The sequence below is a fragment of the Nothoprocta perdicaria genome, unplaced genomic scaffold (genome assembly GCF_003342845.1).
Source record: "Nothoprocta perdicaria isolate Ctin4 unplaced genomic scaffold, notPer1 scaffold_107, whole genome shotgun sequence".
Taxonomy (NCBI): Eukaryota; Metazoa; Chordata; class Aves; order Tinamiformes; family Tinamidae; genus Nothoprocta; species Nothoprocta perdicaria.
Window position 1 is genome coordinate 2,345,540 of NW_020454172.1, and position 21,924 is coordinate 2,367,463.

The 21,924-nt window shown below is 49.2% G+C and overlaps 2 protein-coding genes across 4 annotated transcripts in view; one reads left to right on the forward strand and one right to left on the reverse strand.

Moving 5' to 3' along the window:
- STK32A (serine/threonine kinase 32A) overlaps positions 1 to 16,355 on the forward strand; it is a 48,186-nt gene extending 31,831 nt beyond the window's left edge. For all 3 annotated transcript variants that reach the window (XM_026046202.1, XM_026046196.1, XM_026046207.1), the window contains 7 exons: positions 5,630 to 5,719; positions 9,088 to 9,185; positions 10,978 to 11,094; positions 12,908 to 13,033; positions 13,820 to 13,948; positions 15,645 to 15,709; positions 16,231 to 16,355. In XM_026046202.1, coding sequence (XP_025901987.1) covers positions 5,630 to 5,719; positions 9,088 to 9,185; positions 10,978 to 11,094; positions 12,908 to 13,033; positions 13,820 to 13,948; positions 15,645 to 15,709; positions 16,231 to 16,318 — 713 coding nt within the window. In that variant the 3' untranslated portion in view covers positions 16,319 to 16,355. The remainder of the gene's footprint in view (positions 1 to 5,629; positions 5,720 to 9,087; positions 9,186 to 10,977; positions 11,095 to 12,907; positions 13,034 to 13,819; positions 13,949 to 15,644; positions 15,710 to 16,230) is intronic.
- A 930-nt stretch (positions 16,356 to 17,285) lies between these two features.
- DPYSL3 (dihydropyrimidinase like 3) overlaps positions 17,286 to 21,924 on the reverse strand; it is a 35,538-nt gene continuing 30,899 nt past the window's right edge. The window contains exons 9-14 of the mRNA XM_026046104.1: positions 21,509 to 21,665; positions 19,332 to 19,473; positions 18,808 to 18,978; positions 18,133 to 18,312; positions 17,461 to 17,623; positions 17,286 to 17,380 (exon numbers count right to left, since the gene is read on the reverse strand). Coding sequence (XP_025901889.1) covers positions 17,292 to 17,380; positions 17,461 to 17,623; positions 18,133 to 18,312; positions 18,808 to 18,978; positions 19,332 to 19,473; positions 21,509 to 21,665 — 902 coding nt within the window. The 3' untranslated portion in view covers positions 17,286 to 17,291. The remainder of the gene's footprint in view (positions 17,381 to 17,460; positions 17,624 to 18,132; positions 18,313 to 18,807; positions 18,979 to 19,331; positions 19,474 to 21,508; positions 21,666 to 21,924) is intronic.

A 21,924-nucleotide genomic window follows, 5' to 3' on the forward strand; every position in this document is an offset into this window, starting at 1 on the left:
AAAAGAAACCTTTGTCATTTAATATGTTCTGAAAATTCATATAGCCTGCTTTGAGAAATCATTATTAGTGACTTCAGTAAGCTACTCAAACAGATAGAAATAATGAGTAAAGGATCCCAGAATACCTGAACTCATGATTTGAGACATTTTGATACAGACCCYGAGACAGTTGAAGAATTGCCATAGCTCTGGTGTGTAGCTAGGCTTCCTGGCAGTACCTGAGTCYGGGCCCTGCTGGGTTTGGAAGTGACCTCCCATGTCCAGGTGCTGGGGGCTGCTGCCTCCATCCGGTGGGACAGGCTCTCGGGAGCGGGGTGGCGCCRGCTCCTGAAGGAGCCCTTGGACCATCTCCGCTTCCACATGTGCAAGTCCTTCTGTTTGAGGTGTCTGATGGTACAAGTACCTCTCGCGATGCCACCATTGTCCCCCTGTTCCTCGTTGTGCTGAACTTGCCACATGGCTGTGTGTGTCCGACTGCCATCCCACTTGGTGACATTCGGGATTGCCTCTTACCTCGGGAAGAGGTGGAGTGAACCATATAAGGGAATATAGGGCAGACTCCTTTCTGCACAATAAATCAGATATTGGACATCAGAAATCTGGATTGCATCTCACAAGGCTAAATAAACAAATTTTAAATATATATATACACACACTACCTTCAACCATCATTCCAAGTGCAAAACGATTTCCATTTTTAATGATAAGTCTCTTGGCTCAGTGCCAACATGTTCACCATGAAGAGAGTGTATCGGATGGGAGTTCCCAGGAATTCTGATTAATTCTTCAGAAAGTTTTGGCCAGATCATTTGTCTAATAAAACTGAAAAAAACTTTCAGTTTTGTATATAATAAAACTGAAGGCTTTCGGAAGAACCTCCCGTGTGTTTGCCCAGCATTAGCTCTTGTGGGTAGCTCAGCCCTTCTGTGCTGTGGTGCTGGCGGCGTGGGGGGCTCCACTGCTGTTCCTGGGGTGCACGTGGAGGCGGCAGCCGCCCTCAGTCTTGCTCCTGCTTTATAGACTGCTGTGAACAGCAGCTGCTTAAAACGGAAGTTAAACAAGGCTTGAAGTTAAACAAGGCACAGCCAAGTGTGCCTGTCTTCTGGTCAGTGAGTACTGTTAAATATCTCTACAACAGGGATGCAAGGGCAGTATAAGAGCTTGGTCTTACAGGTTCAATTTTCAGCATTTATTCTCATCTCAGATTAATAAATGAGGATACAGTGTGCCCARGAGATTCAGCACTTTACAGCTCTTCCGTCTGTCTCTTCATCTAATTGGGAATGCTTTCTTTGTTGTCCGCACAAGGATGCACTAGAAAGGTGAGGGAATTAYGTAATAATAGAGGTGTTTATTAAGATTCTTTGCCTTAATGCACAGCACAGTGCGAACTGCTTATGCCTCTCTCCTACCCCTAGGACTCGAACACAATCTGCATTTTCAGGAGAACCAAAGGCTTGATCTGAAAGTGCAAATTTCAAGCGCGAGGGGTGCGATTTGAGGAAGGATGYGGTGCCCAGGGTGCAGCTCTCCTGCCTGGCTGTGCTCTCTTTAGGGTCTGGCCCCAGTTGTAGATTTTGTGCAATTCCAAGCACGCCAGCTTGGGATTTGATCCTGAAGCTCAGTAGAACATCTGGTCTTGCCCTTTTTTCTCGCAGTAGCTGATGTCCCCATTCATCTGCTCAGTTCTTTGTTCTGTGCCACTGCAGTCACTGTGGAGCTAAGTACCCTACCTTGCTGAGCCTTCTTCCTGCAGCCTAAATTGGCATCATTTGGTAAGTTCCCAAGTGGGCTGGTTGATAGAAGACTTAAAATTTATTTGAAGTGAATCATTTAAATGAGATGCAGAGAAGGACATATTTGTGCTTGGAATATCAATTTTTTATTAATAGTCTTTGTAATTCATACTTATCAAAACAGTCTTCTACAAAGTGGAGTGAGAGACTAAGCTGAAAAGAAAAAGGATGCAAGGATATAAAGGGCATACAGATGCCCTGTCTGGGTACATCATTCTTTTCTTTCAAGTACTCCCCAACGATTTGATGCTGGTTCTTTTGCAGGTAAAGAGGACCTGGCTGATTTTGTAAGCAGCGAGAGAGGTGCTCTCGACAAATCCATCAGGCAACATCTGAGAGATGTGCTCTGACACCTCAATCATGTTCTTCCAGCAGTACAGATGGCAAACCAGAAGGACTGCTGTTTTTTCTTTGTTTCCTTCTCCAAATTCAAATCTCACTGAAGCATCACAAATCTGATAAGAAAATCTGTACCTTGGTGAGGCCGTGATCACACGGAGTACAGGGGTGCACAGAGCACTGTGGCCTGAGTAGTGTTGTTAGCAGAGAAGCCATCCTGGTGAGCTGAATACAATGTCTTTTTTTTCCCCCCAACCTGAGGCAGGGGATAATGAAATTGCTAATTGACAATAGAATATGACTTTGCTGAAAAGCTGAATGATAACTTTATGGGGAAGCGGTGAAGTGTCTGTCTTTGCCAGCTCGTGTTGGGGAGATGAAAGCTGAATGGTTGAGACACAATTCAGAGACTCTTCAGAGCAGTGGTTGCCTCCCTGCCTAGTTTGTGTGGACAGCAACAGTGGCTGGAGGTGTTTTGACCATGGCTCAGTACTAACAAGTCCGGTGCTTAGCGAAGACATGGTCCTTGTCCTCCAGAGCTTACACCCGAACRCTGAGCGGGCCCAGGTTTGTGTAGAGCTTAACCTGCTCCCTTCTGGCGCTGGGGCCAAATCCCAGGCCTCCTGCAGGGTTATCTCTACCCCATCCTCCTGAGCCCCACAACAGTGGTTGGGATCGCAGGGGTGCAGTGATAGGTACGTGCGAGGCCCCTCCCTGGACTTTGTTTATGATCCAGGATATATTTTACACTCTGACAATGTGCTGCAAGTGTGGAAGAGAAGGGGCCCCTGTCCTTTACATGCAGTACGTACACACTTTTGAAGAAATGCAGGCAGGGATGTGAACAGAAGATCACAAAACTCTACTTTGATTCCCCAAATTTGCCCACTGTAAATATTTTCAGCAGGCAGACTTAAATCACTTCTCTCACACCAAAGATAGTTGGGCAGGATTTTAGAGTTTTGCTTAAATCTTGCATAGCATCCCAGCAAGACAACAGGAGTTCATTAACCACGTATCCTCTTTTAACCATATGTAAAGGTGATCTTAGTCTCCTGTAAAATACAACAGTAGTGAATTTATAGCTGTTAAAGACAGTGACTCAGGGAAGTATTCTCATACTGTCTCCTTTGGTAGAAGGCATTTGACTTGATCTCTGCAGTTAGAAGAAATGATGGCAATTCAGCCRCCCTCTGTTTTGACAGAGGCAGGTGATGAGTCTGCAGAACACAACGTGCCAAACCTGTGATGGCTTTGGTAAGTCCAGTGCTGTCAAGATGGGTGAATTCAGTGCATTAAGAGAAAGTGCTTGAACCCAGGGAGAAGCAATGACTGCTAGCATTTCATCAGGGAAAATAAGGCTGAACTAATGCAAGAGATTCAAAAAGAGAAATTTGCTTCAGTAAATCCATTTTGTATTGATAACATGTTTGTGGTTGGCCAGCCGGGTGAATAAGCAGAAATGATCTGAGTGAATAAGCAGAAATAAAGAAGTTCATTCACTGCTTTTACTTCCTTTCCAGTTTGCAGGCAGCAGTTGTGCACACTGTAACAGTGACTGCAGAAAGCATTCCTACCTCACCTGAGGATCTTCGTCAAGTTTGGATTTCTTGTGCTGCCCKCTTTTGCTTGCTATTAAGCAAAGATTTTGTTCCGCTGAGGAGCAAATAGGGATAAATGTTTAACACATGAGATTACCAAAAGACAAGCAGGTAGAAAGCCAGTATTGAGCACACTCACCAGCACTGCTTTTTAACAACAGTTGATTCTTACTGGCACTTTTTCTAAGGCAATGTCTATGTTATAGGTAGTTACTAATGCTGAATTACAAACATTAGTAAATACACATTGACAACCTGTAATTGAGTGAGAACTTTCATTCTCTTACAATTCTCTGTGTTTCCTTCTGCATCTTTTTCTCTGGTCCTGCTCTTTCTTTTCTGGAGTTATATCCAGACTGCAAATCTCCGATTCCTATACACTAGTCATTCTCTTATGTGTATGGCAGAGTAACGCCTGGTTAAGAGTCCTCTGTACCAAGGGTGTGTGGTGTGAACTTCTGTGCAGTAAACAACATAGAAATGCTGTCAACCAGAAACCCCAAGTTTCAATTTCCTACTGCAGCCTTTCCAATTTATGCAACAATCTCCTTTCACCTGCAAAAAAAGGGGCAACCAAATGATATTTAAGGTATTTTTCAAAGTTACCATTCTTGGGTTCTTCTGCCGTGTTAGTAATTCTGTGTCCTTTCACAAACTGAAGTTTTGTTATACCAAATATGGTACAGAAATGTAATACAAGGTTCTGTCTGAAAGAAGTYTTACTTTTCCAGCCTGCAACAATCAGCTATTTCTGTTAGTTATCAAAAGTCAGTGGCATGAGTCTTAATAAGCAGAAAAGGATTTTGATACTTGAACACTGAACCCATCACTGAAAGGAAGTCATGAATGGGATATATACAGTATATAAAATGGTCTTTCCCCATCTCATCTTCAAGCCACTTCAAGGTATAAAACAAGTTGTGGTCTGAGCTGAGGAAAGTCTCTCAGCAGCACTGAAATGAAATGCAAGAAAGAAAGAAATGAGTCTGGATGGGAATTCTCCTTCAGAATGGCTTTCATCAAAAACAAAGCATTTCATTGTATGTCCTCTCAGTATTCAATTAATTAGAGCATAAAAGACCAATATATAAAGTAGACTAAGAGGTCAAATACTTATTGCTTGAAAATATCAGTAGATACTTTAAAGTATTAAATATGGTAGGCTTTTTTTCTTAAGGGAAAAAAAAAAAAAAAGAAAAAAGTTATCTTCTTGTCCCCCTGTCCAAAATTTGGGAACCAGCAAAGTGGTGACCATGGTCTTGCTCTTAAGGCTGAGAGCACTGGGCCTCATCCTGAAGAAGAGAAGGCTGAGGAGGGACCTATCACTGTATAGAAATACCTGGAGGGAGGGAAGGGGGAGGATGGGGCGGCCTCTTCTCAGTGGTGGCCCCTGATAGGACTGAAGGAAATGGCCATAAACTGAAGCACCAAAAGTTTGGTCCATGATAACTTAAGGAAAACTTGAAGAGAAATTTCTTGATAATGAGGGTGACAGAGCCCTGGAACAGGCTGCCGAGAGAGGTTGTGGAGTCTCCTTCTCTGGAGACCTTCCAAACTCGCTTGGACACAGCCTGTGCCACGTGCCCTAGGTGCCCCTGCGTGTGTAAGGGGTTGGACTAGAAGATCTCTAGAGGTCCCTTCTAACCTTAAGGATTCTGTGCTTCTGTGGTTTTATGATGTTGTAGGTCTTTTCCAGACATAATGATTCTATGATTAAGTACCACTTGAAGATATATTGGTAAATAGCATATAGGTGAWCTACTGCCCATCAGTTCTCTCTGAAAATATTCTTGTAGAAAATATTTTYGCAGAATTTATTATGTTTCTGATTCAAAGCTATTTCTAGTATGAAGTTAAAGCAAATTCAGTTACTCATTAACCTCTCTGTTTCAGGACATGTGCATATCACTGATTTCAACATCGCCACAATGCTGACAAAAGAAATACAAGTCACCACAATTGCTGGCACTAAACCATATATGGGTAAGGATGGTGAAGATCCCAGATGCTTGAATTGCTGTTTGATGGGCTTGATCTGAGGGCAGTGCAGGTACAGAGATAGAGATTTGATGAATGTTAGAGCTCTCTTGTTCCTGCATGTAACAGAATACACACATTTGTTTGAAATAAGAAAGGATAAGGAAGGTTATAGAGGAAGCCCTCTCTAAAAATTATACTCCAAAACCATTGAAAAATGTGTGTCCATATATTGATTTCATACAGCAGAACAAGGGAAGCCTACTTCAAACACTTCTTGTCTAAACTGGCATTTTAAAAACTCATATTACTCTGTCTAGGTCAAGGGTATTAGGCCAAGAATGGACTTAAAGTCTAAGGCCTCTCTTGCTTGTGCTTTATCTCTTGCACCAAGTAAAACTTTCTTCTTTTCCTRTAGCAGGAAAGATGGGAAAGGGTAGCCATGGGACTGCAGCACACAAAGATATTGAATACCCATTGATACCCCAGGGGGCACAAGGGTGTAGAAGTTATCATCACAATTGGAAGATAAATTCTGAGCCTTTTTTTTGGTCTTTGAAAATTACTCTATTGTATCTAGGTTGCTGATGTTAATGGATTTGGCTGTTTCACCAATAAGTGAAAACAAGCTATATGTACCCCTAGAAACTCAGATGCACAGAAGAGAAAAGCACATACAGGCTCTGGAGGGCAGGACACAATCAGTTACCAAGTACTCCCCACATCTGCAGAGTGACCTTCCTGCACTGCCTGGCTTGGAGCACGGGGTTCTTTCTGTGAGAAACGGYGCAAAACTCCAGCTTTCTGCTGTGCTCAGCGGCAGAGCTAGTTGCTATGGTTACATGCTGTCCCCTTCCCCTTCTTTGATTCACATGAAAGGCAATTTTTAGGGATTTTTTTCCCTTCCAGGCAATGTCATGGGACACATTCCATGCAGCAAAATGTGCCAGGCAGCTGTAGGACTGCACACAGTTGTGCCGTCCGAGGGCTAAGGGACTCGGGAGCAGGTGGACCAGCCCTACAGGAGCTGTGAATCAGGCAGAAGTGGAGAGTTCACAGGTGTGATGGATCAGGTTTGCTGCCCTGATCCCCTAGGGCTCTGTATTTGGAATTTGTAATGATTCTGCCTGGGTTATTATAAGGGAGCTGAAATCTGTTCATCCAATTGAGTGTGATTGACTTTTTCAAGCCCTTAGAGGTTAGGATAAATTTTCTATCCTGCTGTTATTAAGCTGTCTCTCTACCTTGGTAGAGTTTCTTGCTTGTTCTTATGGCACCTTTTTAGAGTGAGATTTTGTTGCAATACTTCATGTCATTAGCAGCCAAACACAGAAGTCATCTTGGCCCTCTCTGCAGAAAGCATATTCCCAATTTTTATTAGTGAGACTGCTTTTGTTATTCCCAAGTGTATCCTGCACACATGAGCATATGCACGCGGAAGGCCGGCACACAGTGCGTCTCCCCATGAAGACCTCGTTTCTCTCCTACTCGGCAAGTTTAGCTTTTTATGCCACCCTTCTCCCTCTCTTTAGAAAAACTGCAGAAAAGGTACTTATGCCCGTTTACTGGCTTCGTCAGTGAAGCAGTCAAGCAGGTAGAGACCTGTCTGATACTTGTCTTTCAAGTACAGTTAATACATATATAGTAGAAAAGCATTAACATGCCTGGAAGCATTAACATGCAGGAAATGGATCAGAAGGAAACATTTTGAGCTAATATTGTAAGGCCATTATGCAAACACCACACAGAAAAGGCTTGATATTAGATAAGACAAAATTTGACTTTCTTAAATGAAGCAAGAGCACTAAATAGCATTTCTGTACAGCTAACACAACCCACCCTACTTCCACAAGACACTGAAAACAGAAAAACCTCCTCACAGCTGTGGCTTATCCAGACCCCTCACAAAGAGCTCCCCTGCTCTTAGGAGTCTCCTTTAGAGCTGAATAACAAGATGCATCTTTCACCTGACATGGGCCTTTTAAAAGGAAAAATACAAAACAGAAATACTGCTTATTTTGTGGGTTTTTTAGAACAATTCTTACTTTCCATTTCCAATGGAAACATGTCCAATGGGACATTTCCAGTGTCCCACAAAAAAAATCCTACAGTAGTTCTCTTCTTCAATCTCAAATTTATTGATGAGAGAGAAAGCATTTCAATCCCTATACCCATTTCCTGTTAGTCTAGTAACTTCCTCCTTAAAAACCTTTCTTTCAGGCTTAGTTCAGTTCAAACTTGCTTTTTTCTGCCAAGGGCGTAGTTGGCACCGTGTCTATGTTTACGCTGCATATTAATGTTCCTAAAGAGCTGCTTTCATTCATTCTGCGAGGCTGTATTTAGTTTCTGCCAGATTGAAAGACTTTAAATATAAGCGAAGAGAAATGAGTGGGAACAGCTTTGAAAGAAGAAATATTCCTTGAGCTCTAGCTGAAGTGCAGAGAGGCTTTCTAAGGGAAGTGAGAAGATTTTCAGGTCAATTTTAGGTCAAGATTTAGTGAATTAGGATGTTATTCTGAGGCATATTTACTATGAGATAACAGGCAAGTCTTGTGTCAKCAAAAGGCAGAATTGCTTTCTTGGTTGAGGGGAGAGAAATTTGAGAAGAAATACATATTGGGAATTGGGAGTCTCTTGGATAGCCCAGGAATGGGAGTAGAGCAATGTAGAAGTGATTCTGCACCAGAGCAGGTGTTGGAGTTCTTAGTTCTTTATGCAGCACAAAAGCAAGGAGGGACCAATGAATTTCTTATCGCTGTACAGTAGGTATATAGTGTATGTACATACACTCAATGCCATTCCATCATTTATACACATCAGGTCTTGCAGCAGTCCATTAGGGTTAGCAGTCATTGTCACTCCCATTTCAGAGGTGTGAAAAAGTGCGGAGGAGCTGAAAGCTTATCTGGATTTTAATGTGGTGGGAGGTGCTTCATACCATGCTAGTGGTCAGCAGGACCCAAATGCTGGAGTGTGGGCGAGTGCCTGGGTTGAGCTGCCAGCTGAGACCTGTGCCAGKGCTGGCTGTGCACCCCAATGCACCACCTACCAGGGAGCAGCACGTGGCATCAGCGGGTGCTCCCGCTCAGGTGCTGGGAGCAGCAGTAACTCATTGCCCAGCATTCTTCTGTGGTGACATCAGCGTGTGCTCTGTGCGTTAATATTGAGCTTTCCACTACCRTTCTGGATTATTCTGCATGGCAAGGTATTGTTCCAAGGGAGAAAAAAAAACAWGCGATTTGTGTCTATGACAGCGTGATTAGGGGAGCTCTCTGCATCGCTAAAGCAAACATTCTGTGTTGCTGACTTCTTGAGAACGCAGTAAGGCAAATGACCTTTCTTGACTTCTTTTTTTTTCCTTCTATATTTCACAGCACCTGAAATGTTTAACTCCACAAAACCTATTGGCTATTCCTTCGCTGTGGACTGGTGGTCCTTAGGAATCACTGCCTACGAGCTGCTAAGAACCCGGGTAGGTAACGTGCAGCAGTTGCCACTGTCTGTCTCTCTTAAACACCCCATAGAAAGATAAACACCTGACAGCAGGAATGAAAGGCCTGAGACAAATTCAAGGCTTCAAGGTTAATTACAACATATGCAGTAGAAACCAAATCTTCATCAGAATCCTTCCAATCACATCTAAGAGCTCCTAAAGAAAAAAATAAAACTTGTAAAATATTGTATTACCATTGCAATAAGGTTGAACGGGTTGGGCAGTAGTAACTCACACCACAAGTGTGAGTTGACAGTACAGCACAATTCATGTGTCATCATATCAGTGTTTTGCTTCTGACTCAGTTCAAGTTGTGGGCCTTGTGGAGCAGTAATTAGATGTTTTGGAGGCATTTTGTAAAAGATGCAAATAAAATTATTTGCTTTATGTTCTTCTAAGCAGAAGTGTTAAACACTTTGTGAGCATAGAAAAACCTTGTCTTTCTATGATATGCAAAACATATAGGTAAGAAATCAGTATAAAATCAGTCCTCACATTTTGATAAAAGTTAGGGCGTGTTAAAAGAACATGGCTCTCTTAAGTGTTGGATGATTGAAGCTCTGTGTCCATCATATAAATATKAATGTAATACTTGAATTTTYTATATTGAAATTTCACTGAATTGCAAGACTGTTCATCACATTGACTCTTGACTTGATGGTGTTGCTTTCAAACCTGAGAGCAGAATGCTAGTACTCGAGCATTGCAGCACTGTGATGATGAGATGGCAGCCTTATTGGTGGTCACCTCAGGGGAGAAATGAAGAGAAAGCTTGAGTACCATCCAGCATCCGTACCTTTTAAACAGTGCATCTCATGGCATATCACAGATTGTAATTATTATTTTGTAAATATGTAAAACCCTGGAAATTCTGTAAATAAAAATCTGGGAGTCAAAAGTCTTTCAAAATGTAAAGACTCTAGCTGTTGCAAATTCTCTTCTTAAGTAAAGCTGTGATATTGCTCTGTGTAGAAGTTAAAAGCAGAGGTGAGTATTTAACTGTGTGGTAACAAATTGGCATGCTTCCCTTGTCTAGGCACATAATTTTAGATTAATTATCCTAAATGAACATATGTCAGGAGTAGTCCAACTACATTTCACTTGGAATATGCAGTCATGCAGTCCTCAGACCCAGTTCAGGTTTCTTCTTGCCATGGAACTGGASTGCAGGACAGAAATAAAGGGCCACTCTGCAGCCTGATGTTATGCCTAGGGTTTCTGTTCAGTCACCTTCCTTGGGGCAGTATTTTTCATACGATGTTTTTTCTATAGTGGTGAACTTTCCAAAGGAAAGAAGGGAGAAATCCTAATCCTTTTACTTGTGACATCTCCAACAGGAGTAAAGAATTGAAAACATCCATGCTTTTTACAGGAAGCATTGGGAATGTTCCTACGACAGCACTGTATAAAATCCTTTTTGATATCTCTTTAAGATACAAATATTGGCTAGACCAAGAAAACACAGGCTGCTTAATAACTCTAATCTTTGTTTTTGCCTCTTATATATCATGCTGTTTAAATGTCTGGTTAGTACTGTTGTTCTTGCTGACGTTGTTATTATTTTGTTTTGTAGTGTTCTGTTTACTTCAACTGATTTAAGATTCCACAGTGACAGACTTTCAATGGTTCAATCTAGAGCAGCAGTGGGAGGTTTGAGGAATGTGTAAAGAGACTTTGTTTGGAGCTGTCTTGCCCTAAAAAGATTTCCCAAGGTGTTTTGGGTTTTTTTTTAAGCTGCATTAAAATGCTTTCCATGTTGTATTTTTCACAGAGGCCCTACCACATTCGCTCCAACACCTCGACAAATGAAATTGCTCATGTATTCAGGACAGCTACAGTAATGTACCCAGCTGCTTGGTCCAACGAAATGGTGTCACTGATCAAAAAGGTGAGGGCAGCTGTGGGGCTGGATAGTGCAGGAACATGGATATGTTATATCTGTGAGCCTGCTGAAACCAGCAGCTGTCCTTGCATTGTGCTTCACGGCCCTTGTAGTAAGTTGTGGGGATTCATTGCAAACTGTGTCCAGACCCCGTGTTAGAAGCCTTCAGCTGGTTCTACACAATAAATATCTAGCTTTGCATGTTCTAGCTGAACTAATATAATCAGCTAATGGTACTTATTGTTGGACTAACAGTGGTGAAGTTTGCACTGCCAAACAAGACTGCTACTGATGTCTCTCTCATATGGAAGTATTCAGTATTCATTTCCAATTCTTCTATAACTTTGTCTCTCCAAAATGGCACCACTTGGAACTGAATATTGATATCAATACTTTGCTGATACAGTAAAATGAYATATTTTCCGAGAAGATTGAAGATTATACCTATTTACTTAAAATTAAATGGAGATAGAATTTCAGTAACAGTAAGAGAAGAATTTTTACCACAGATGCCCTCTGTGTTGTTACTTACTTTTGTTTGTTTGTTGAAAGCTTTTTCTGAACCACAACATGCTGCAAGCCATACCGCCTGCCTTGTGAATTAATAATGCAGTGTCACAACTATTTAGATTTCCAAGCGTTCCTCTGCATCTGGTTTAGCAGCCCTTTGTATTATATATGAGGCAAACTGGAGTTTTGTCTTGGCTCAGATATCTCCTGTGAATTCTCCTGTTTGTTGAGGGTCGAAGGAAACGATCATTCATAGCAGACCCACATCACTCACATTAGGACTTAAAACACAGAGTTCAGACAGGAGAGATGAGCAGCCCCTGCGGCTCGGGCACCCTGGTGGGGCAGGTTTTGCTTCTTAGTGTGTCCTGCTGCTACTCACATCCTAGGTACATCCTACATCCCAGCCTGTCTGTTTCTTCTGCTAGGGTTTTGGAGAGTATATTAGTAAGAGCTTATGCAGTGCTCAATCCTAGAACATCCTAGAACTCTTCAAAACAGAAAAGTGCATATACGTCCCTTGGTAATGCAAACGTATGGAGGGTAAAGCGCTGCTGATATTGAAGTCAATAAAACTATTCCTGCTAGGATGTTAATTAACTGGATAACTGAGCAAGTACACAGGAAAAATTAAACAGAATCTGCAAAGTCCCCTTGGAAAAAGGAAAGGACTTGTTAGAGCACTTGGATGATTGCTCACATTGGGCTGCCTGATGCAATCCCTCTTACCACTGTTCTAACGTACTAATTTACCCCTGTGCTTAACTTACTAGTAGGAACTGACTGTGTTGCTGCTGAGGGCAGAGGCCTCTGTGTCCAGGTGAGCATCGCAGTGCGAGAAGGYGTTGGTCGTGCAAGCCCCTTGGCTGGAGCAGGGGGGCCTYGGCCCATCTCCATCCTCCCTGTGCYCTGCTCACCTGCTGGTGCACGGCCAGACTTAGAGTCTAGCCCAGTTCTAGAAACTGAAAACCTGCACAGGCCTCGGAGCTGTCCCCAATAACAAGTGATACACCAAGGTGTCCTTGAGAACTTTCTCCCTTGCCTTTATAACTACATAATATTACCACAGTATTTAAAGCATTCCCTGGGTACCCGCTGAAAAGCACAGTAGGGAACAGCTTCTAGCTATCAAAGGCAAAATTGGTACATTTTACAAAGTGGCTGCTGACAGATACGTATTCAAAAATCTGATTGTTATTTCTGTGTCCTAGCTTTTATGTGGGGGAACTTAGCAGCAAACATGTTTGTATCCACCTAATCTCGTTTGGGATCTCTTCTCCCAACCACTTTTATTTAACTCTCATTGCAGTTGCTTGAGCCAAATCCTGAGAAGCGTTTTTCTCAGCTGAAAGATATTCAGGACTTTCCATACCTGTCAGATGTGAACTGGGATGCTGTTCTTCAAAAAAGGATAATGCCGGAATTCATTCCCACAGTAAGGCAATTTTAGTTAAAGCACAGTAAATCCATGTATCTGATCCTTTTTTAATGGGAGTAAACTAGCATGAAAGTATTGGTATATAAAGAGGTATTAGTATAAACTAGCACTGGAGTATTGGGGGCAGTTCTGGCCTCCCCAGGACAAGAGAGACATGGAGCTTCTAGAGAGRGTGTGAGGAGAGACTAAGTGAGCTGGRACTGTTTAACCTGGAGAAGAGAAGGTTGAGAGGGGATTTGATCAGTATGTGTGAGTACCTGTACTTATACATATGTATTTGTATATAACCCTTGGGGAAAAAAGCCCAGAGACCATCCTGTGCCACCCTACTCCAATTGCTTTTCACTTATAGCCAACCCAATGGTGGGCTAAGCTCTGGACACTGGCTGGTTGCATGTGTTGTCCTCTCTGTTGGTTTCCCYTTGGTCGGGGTACGTGTGTGTTGCTTTACAGCAGCTTTGCAGGCTACAGGGCCACCCCCTAACGCTTTGCAAGCCCCCAGAGGCAGCAGCCCACCCGGCAAGCAGCATTCTGGCCGTGACTGCAAAGCAGCCCGTGTGTTGAGTGCAGGCACTAACCCCCAAGTGATACAGACCCTGACAGCGGCCCCCTTGCTGAGGGAACTGGGAAAGCTAAAAAAATGGGGAAGCAACAGGTACCTCAGCTGTGTATAGTTGTAATTAGCTTACATATTTACAAAATTCAGTTCTCACTGTCCAGTTTGGAAGAGCCTCGTTAAGCCAGGGATTGATCACTTAAGACAACCTTTCTCTTTTCCTCCAGAAGGGCAGACTGAACTGTGACCCAACCTTTGAACTTGAAGAAATGATCCTAGAATCCAAACCTCTTCATAAGAAAAAAAAGCGCCTGGCTAAAAAGGAGAAAGATACCAGCAAAAGCAGTTCCTCACAGGTGAGAGAATTTCTTTAGCAAAGTTATTTAAAGGTCAGCTGCGGTTCTGAATACTTTAAATATTTTATCACAATCTCAGAACAGTGCTTTGAAATACAAAATGGAATCTTTTTTTATTTATTACCAGTGGACACAAAACAGCATGTCCTTCACTGCTGCAGATGACAAGATTGTTGTGAGAGGCCAGAGTTCCTGTTCTGTGCAGTGGACAGTGGGTTTGGTTTAGGAAGCCAGTATGCTTCCTAAATGCTATAATTACAATCAATTATAATTATTCCTAAATTCCATAATTAGAATSCTATAATTATTCAAAAAGGAAAAGAAGATGATGGGTCGGAAATGTTTTATTTCCAAAGGAGGCTTGTGGGACAATCCCCCCATGTCAGAGACTGAAGGGCCTCTCAGGTTGTGATCTGGGAGGATTGTAGTCATCGGCTCCATAAACCAGCATCTCCTCTGGGTACCAGAGCCCTCCCGGCCTGTCCCATGTCTTTTGCCTTTCCTCACACAATGGAAAACCTCTTTCTTTGCTCCAGCCCTGCTCCCTTTCACCTCCCTTCTCTGCAGTCCATAGTCCCAAATGTAACTCTAGGCACTAAAAGGCCGGTTTTGTAGTCTGGTCAGATGGGAAGATTCCCTGAGGGTGGTAAAACAGCCTTGTCTGCTGGTTCCCTCCAGCTCAAAAGCAGCCTTGAATCACAGAGACAACCTTGCCTCTGTCCCTGCTCTGCTTTTACATGCGGGACAGACAGATTTTTTCAACATTGTTTCTAAGCAGGAGCAGAGCACAGCAAGGRGCAGCACCTCAAGGTGCTGTTGGTGCCACAGGTGTTTACAACAGGAGTGGCTCGGAGGAGAGGAGCTCGTAGGAAGGCATTGAAGGTGTTGGGGCCTGTGCCCCGTTGGCAGCAGTGGCGAGGCTGGTGCTCACGGTGGAGGGGCCGGGCTCCRTGCGGGGCTCTGCATGCGCCACACAGAGACACCTTGGCCTTCCCCAGGGACCAGGGAGCCCGCCTGGGGCCAGGATGCAGCACATCCGCACGGACAGCGTGGAGAAACTTCACACGTCTCCGCAGCACTCCCAGCCCCGCACCCACCGCCTGCCGCTGTCAGTTCCTGGATCTGTGTGGTGTCGGTTCTGGCCCGCGAGCGCCGCGGGGATGTGCGTGTCGGCTGGCACGTCCTGCAGGGCACAAAGCTCCAGCCCTGCTTCCAGATCCTGCTTCCAGRGCCTCATTACGCAGACTTCTGTGTAGGAGTGGATTAGAGCGGAGCAGCCGGGGCTCCCCCTGCGGAGCAGCCCAGGCTCCAGTGTCCCTCCTTGCTGTTCCCTGCATGTGGGAGCGGGAAGCAGCTGCTGCCTCCCTCTCTTTGCACTGTACTGACCTGTGCGTGTGCAGAGATATTTGGGGCCGCAGCGTGAGGCCCAGAGCTGTCACTGCTGACCCATTCTATGCATTTGCAGAGGTCTTCGGTTTTCTGCAACAGCAAAATCCCTGTGGAAACAAGATGTGTAATTTGAAGAGCATACACACCGCACATGCTGGTTTTAAACATGAGGAGCGCGAGTGCTAATGCCCTTCTGCAGTGCTAGAGATACTCTATATCTAACCGTATCTACCGCCTTGTTGTCCTTGCAATACCAGTTTTAACTGTGGATTGCTTCCTTTTCCCATCTTTCATGCCAATGTGGAAGGCCTGCCATCTTCAAAAGCACCTGGAGATACTGCAGAGAGACTTCATCATCTTCAACAGAGAGAAGTAAGTCCTGATGTGACTGGGTGGGCACAGAGGAGGCGGTGCCGGTGCCGAGAGCCTCCTTGYGGGCACCAGGAGGAGACTGGAGCCACAGTGGCCCTGTGAGCCCTGCCCATGCAAATAGTTCCTGTGTTTCCCGTGGCCCATGGGGGCTGGGGCGGGGGGAGGGGGGGTGGCAGCCCGAGCACAAGCTGGTGCCACTCGCTCTGCCACAAGGCACCTTCTTGCCAGTTCAGCGGTGCTGCTCTGTGCTGGTGCGTGGCGCCTGCAGGCTGGGCCCCGCGGGTGCCGTGACCCTGCTGGGCCAGGGCTGCTCCCGAGAGCCTCTGCCACGGCCGGAGCAGCCCGCAGGCTCCCTGCGGAACGAGCCCTGGGAGGGGCAGCTCCAAAGCTACTGGGAGACAGAGGTGATGATGAGGGGGCTGGGAGCAGGGCCCATGCTCCCGCATGAAGAGCTGTGCTGGATCTGCCACCCAAGGACAGCATTTGCGTGCCAGGGTGCAGCACCCCTTTCTTCCCTTCAGGGTGAGACACGACGACATCCAGGAGAGCGCGACGACRGTGACGGGCAGCGCCGCGCACAACGAGGACACCCAGAACAACAACGCCTGAGCTGGACACGGGCCGCACTGCACGAGCTGCTGCCCGCCCAGCGCGTGGCCCCGCAGCACCCGCACCCCTTCCCAACASTTGGCACAGTTAGAATCGCATCCTTTTGTGTTTGGCCTTTCTTGGTGCCATGAATGTGACCGTGTGGGAACACATGTGATGGAGAAGCAGGTTCAGCCGCACGGGCAGCAGGGTCGGTGTCCACAGGGTGGCAGTGGGACAGTGTGGGTGGCAGGGAGGGCTGTCCCCTCGGGCTGGGTTCCGGGTGCGGGACCAGGCTCCTTCCCCGGGAGGCGGCTGCCCTGAGGCGGGGGCAGCAGCCGCAGAGGTGCCTCTGTCCTGCGCTCCCGGTGCCCGCACTGCCCCCGTCCTGTGCTCCCAGTGCCCGCACTGCCCTTGTTGCACCGGGCGCCCCCCTGCCCTACAGCCGTGTTCCCTCCCTCCTCCGGGGCGTTCCTCGCAGCCCGGGCTGCAGGGGCAGCGGCCGAGGTCACTCCGGGCACGGCTCCGCGCGGGGTCTCTGCCCCGCTGAGGGCCGTGCGGAGCATGGCCTCCCGCCTCCGCCGGCCCCGGCTTCGCTGAGGCCGCAGCGCCCCCGGCGCCCCCGCCCTCCTTCCTGCCGACCTCGGACCCCCCCCCGGCCCGGGCAGCCTCGGGGGCCGTCACCGCTGGGGGCGGGGCTTCCGGGAGCAGCACTCGGACCGGCGCCGCCCCCCCATCGGGCCCCACCCCAGCCGCAGCCGGCCGCGGCGGCGAGACGGGCGCCGCCCGGTGCCCGCGGGGGCGGGGCCACGCCGGCAACCCGGCCCCCGTCTGTTCCGGCCCACCCCCTCCCGGGCCCTCCCCGGGGATGGGCCCGGCCCCGCCCCCTCCCCGCCCCCTCCCCCGCCGCTGCCACAAGGAGCGCCGCCGCGGTTCCACGGGCTTTATTGTCCCCCCCGGCGCTCCCGGCCCGCCCCGCGCGGCGCGGGCGGCCTCAGCTGAGCGAGGTGATGTTGGAGCGGCCGCCGGGCGGCGCCACGATCCGCTTGCTGGCCGAGCGGACACCCTCGTCCACCTGGGAGCCTGCGGGGCGACAGGAGAGCAGGGAGGAAGGGAGCGGCGGCTCCGCGCGGCCGCGCCGCCCGCCCGCCCCGCGCCCTCACCTGAGAGGCTGAACCCCGACTGGTGCAGGTTCCGCACCGGGGGCGCCTGCCGCGTGGGCGACCCCCGCGCCGAGCCCGCCGGGGTGCCGCCCTTGGGCGTGCYGCTCAGGTCGAACACGGGCCCGTCATACAGGCCGCGCGGCACCGCCTGCACCTCCGACATCTGCAACGGAGACGCGGCCGTGACCGCCATGGACCCAGGTGTGCAGCCGTGACCGCCATGTGACCCCCATGTGACACCCCCCCCCGGCCCATGTGGCTGTGACCGCAACATCCCTCCCCCCCCAACCCGGTGACCATGATGCCCCCGAGCACCATGTGGCCATGAGGTCCCTGCACCCCTGCCCGAGGGCACGGCCGCTCCCAGACCCTTTTTTTTTTTTTGGCTGTGTGACTTGGCTCTTTCCTGCCCTCGCCACATTTTTAAATTCAGCTCTTCCCTGCAGGCTCTGCAGCAGGAGGACAGCAAGTGGGAGCCCGAGGACAGGCAGAGTCACTGTTGATCCCGCGACACCGTCCGCCTCTGGTGGAGCCCAATTGGCAACAGGGAGGGCGGAGGTTCGGACGCCTGGTGCAGGCGTGGGCTGCCTGCCATGCACTGATTCCAGGTGCAGAGCCAACCAGCTGCGGAAAGGGCAGCTCCGGCAGGCGGCGCCCGGCTGCCCCGCTCACCTTCCTGCGCGCCTGGATGCGCTTGTAGACGTAGTCRGGGAAGGGACTGCTGGGCAGGAAGCGTCCGGTGCCCTGCGTGACGTGCAGGTTGCCCTCCTCCAGCACGATCTTCCCCTGGCAAATGACGACCAGCGGCGCCCCGCGCAGCTCCATCCCCTCAAAGATGTTGTATTCGGCCGCCTGCAGCAAGCGGTGCGGCTGGTGAGGGGAGGCGGGCGCGAGCAGGGCTGCTCGGAGCTGCACGGCTGTCCCYGGCCAGCGCTGCTGTGTCACCGTGCACAGCAGAAGCCACGAGAGCCTCGATGGCTTCAGTGGCCRATCTAGGTCACGGCTCCATCACAGCAAGGACCCCCCCCAACCCCCAGAGCCTCCACGTGAATGAGGATCTGCTGCTTCAGAGCTTCAGGTAGCACCAAGGATGCCAACAAGGGCTCTGAGCGGGGCTGAAGGGCAGGTATGAATGGAGTTTGCTGCCCGCGCCAGGAGACCTTTGTGTGTGGCAGGAATCCCACACAGAGACATGTGGCCCTAGAGCCACACAAGCCCCACTGAGGAAGAGCAATGCRGCTAGGTGAGACCCTGCACTTGGCCCCAGTGCCCTCGGGGCCCGGCCTGTGCTGCAGCCAGGGCAGCTGTGGCACACCCGGCCCTCGCAGGCACCAACAGAGCACTTACAGATTGGTGGGTTTTCGCCGTGACAATCTTCACTGCATCAGGATCCCATATAACCAGATCACTGTCTGAGCCCACTGCTATTCTCCCCTTCCGTGGGTAGAGGTTGAAGATTTTTGCAGCATTAGTGCTCGTCACTGCCACAAACTGGTTTTCATCCATCTTTCCTGTGGTCTGCTCAGAGACAACAGAAATGAATCAGTCTTTGTAAAAGCCCCACCCCAGGAAGCACCGTGCACACAGTGGAACACAAGGTGTCATCTAGTCTGTCCCAGAGCCACCATCACTTATTACCGTTGGTCACACAGACCCGGAGCAGGGCTCGGCCCCCCGTCGCTCCTCGAGGGTCCCACCGGACCTGTGTGCACCACAGACCGGGGGCTTCGCGCTGCCTCCCTCTCACTCGTTCTGCCGTGCAAGGCCAGGAAAGYGACGTGCGGCTGCGTGCGCCGCTCTGCTAGGGACCCCACGGCGGGACAGACCTGCGCCTGCTCCGCCTGACCCATYGTCCCCCCTCTGCCTCTCACCACTGCCTTGTCCCAGATGACAGACATGCGCTCCTCRATGCCGTTGGTGCCCTCGGGGATTGCTGTGAAGTTGTCTTTCCCAATTGCTTTCTGTGCGGTGCTGAACGTGCAGTGGGCACTTCCTGACACCTGGAGGTCACCACTGAAGGGTGGTGGGAACAAAATAACCATGAGCCGTTTTGCTGGTAAAACAAGAGTTGAGACACGACAGACAGGCATTCACACCAACTGAAACGCGCATTGGAAAAGCTCTTTCTGGCAGGTTGATGGGTTTCACCGGTGGCGCCGCAGCAGGAGCGGTGACCACGGTGTGCCGCCCGGTGYGGGCTGCAGTCCCTGGCCCGAGCTGCAGCTTCCCTTCCCCAGCACAGCCACAAGGGCCAAGGTCTCCGCGCAGCTGGGCGGAGGAGGGCCCCAGTGCTGCAGGGCGCCCTGACACCTGCCCACAGCCGCCTCYGAACCCTGTTTGTGAAGGAGGGCATTGCAGGGCTGCCAGGCTGCGATGCTTCATCCTGCGACGCTGCATCCCAGTGCTCCCCTTCCCCGCGACGGCAGCAGAGGGGAGAACGGGGCAGCGCAGCCGGGGCTGCCCAGCTGGGATGCACAGCGGGAAGATGCCCAGAGGAGCCGGCACAGGGCGGCTCCCGGAGCCCCTGCGGGCAAGAGACGCGGACACAAGGACCCTGGGCTGTGAACTGCTCCTAATCCACTGGTAATCTCTGTCTTCCTTTAGTAATTTCTGCCATATGTCTGACTGACTGCGCAGCCCAAGACCTGGTCTATGACAGAACCTGCTTCCTAATCTCCAGAAATGTCCTTGTGTGCGGAAACAGACAGCTGGAGCCGCTCCATGTGTTGCAGCCTTGCAGGAGATGACCTGGGAAAGGCGTCAGGACAGYGCGCGGCACAGACACACTTGGGCTGCAGGCTCAGAAATGTCCCTCTCCTCTGGGGGCTGGGTTAAATCCGAGACTGAAGGGGAAGGGAGGACTAATAAGGCAGTTGGGGAGCTGGGCTCACTCCTCCCTGCCTGTCCTTAAGGTCTGCACATACTGCGCTCTTCCCAGCTGAGCCAGGGCTTGTGGGGCTCCTTCACAWGGTGAAATCCAGGGTGAGCTGCATATCCACATCCCAAACACTCTCACACCACTCACGCCAGCCAGGACATCTCGTTCACATCCAGCAACACCTTCCCAGCACAACTCCACTTTATCCTAACCTGCCATTCTGCCAGTACTGCTTTTACTGACTCGCCAGCCCTTGTTCATCTAGTCAGAGATTTTTCTAGCATTAGCTCAAAGGTTATTTCCATTTCCAACTGCCTCAGTGTCAGATGTCCACGGGTGAACATGGACCAGCTGCCACATGCATGGTTCAGCAGGCACGCAGAGGGGGAAGGAGCTTGTGATYGCGCCTGGCCGTGGATGCAGACGGACACTGCTCCTTGCTGCTGCGCGCTCAGCAGTGAGATGGGGTTACCAAGTGCTGCCAAGATTTGACTACTTCCTCTGTATTTTCAGCAGATCCCTTCCCTATACCTTACCGTGCCTAAGGGTGGAAAAAGCTGTCCCATCCCTGCTGGATGTGCATGAGCTGTCCTTAAAGGCCTTGCACACTTTGCAGGTCTCTCCACTCTGCAGAGTGGAGTCATGCAAACTAATGGATACCCTGCAATCACCAGATCTTTTTCTGCACAGCTGCAACCCACGCCCTCACTCCCCATCGTGTTTCTGCAGAGGGGCTACCCCAGCTCACAAGCAAACCCTGCATCTCCTTGGGAGGGCAACCTTCCTTGGCAGTTCTTTGCACTTGCCTCTCTTTAGTAGCAGAGGCCTTACCTGCCAAAATCAGAGCGAATGCCCCACTACTGACACATCTCCATTAGCTGGTCCTCATTTCCTTGTCTTCTTCTGGGTACTTAAATGGGTTGAGACTACTGGCCCTAGTACTTTTCTTCTTACTGATATTTATTTACGGTGGCTCCTCCTGTCATTTCCTCAGGCAGCTCATTAAATTATGTACAGTGGAGTGATGGAGGCTGAAGTAACGTCCAAGTTACCCAAATTTTCGATAACCTCTTCCTTCACAAGGCCACAGGTTTGCTCCTTCCTCACTAGTAGCACCAGCCATCACAGCCCTCTGCCCAGGGGAACTTTTTGGTCCCAGCAGCCACTTACCTGGCCAGGAGGGAGTTGATGTAGTCGGGGGTCGTTGGGTCTGGGCTCAGGGGTGGAGAGATCACAAAGGCCGCAGCCTTGGCCCAGTTCTTGCTCCAGTAGTGAGTCCCATCAGTCCCAAGACTGGCCGTGATCGGCTCGCCAAACACCACGTTGCCTGGAAAAGCAGACAAGATGGATCTTGTTTTGTCAGAGTCTTGAGACTTCCTCCCTTCCCRGGTAACGCTCAGCACATGCCCAGAGGACCCCACTGGTCTGTCTTGCATTGTCTGCTTTGATCTGGGCAAGTGGAGCAGACAGAAAGGACTCCAAGACGTCCACATTGGTATCAAGAGGAAGCCTTGCCTTCCACCACCACACACACAGGCACCAGAACCGTCCCAGGCCAGCGACTCCTGGGTGCAGAGTCTCTGCTG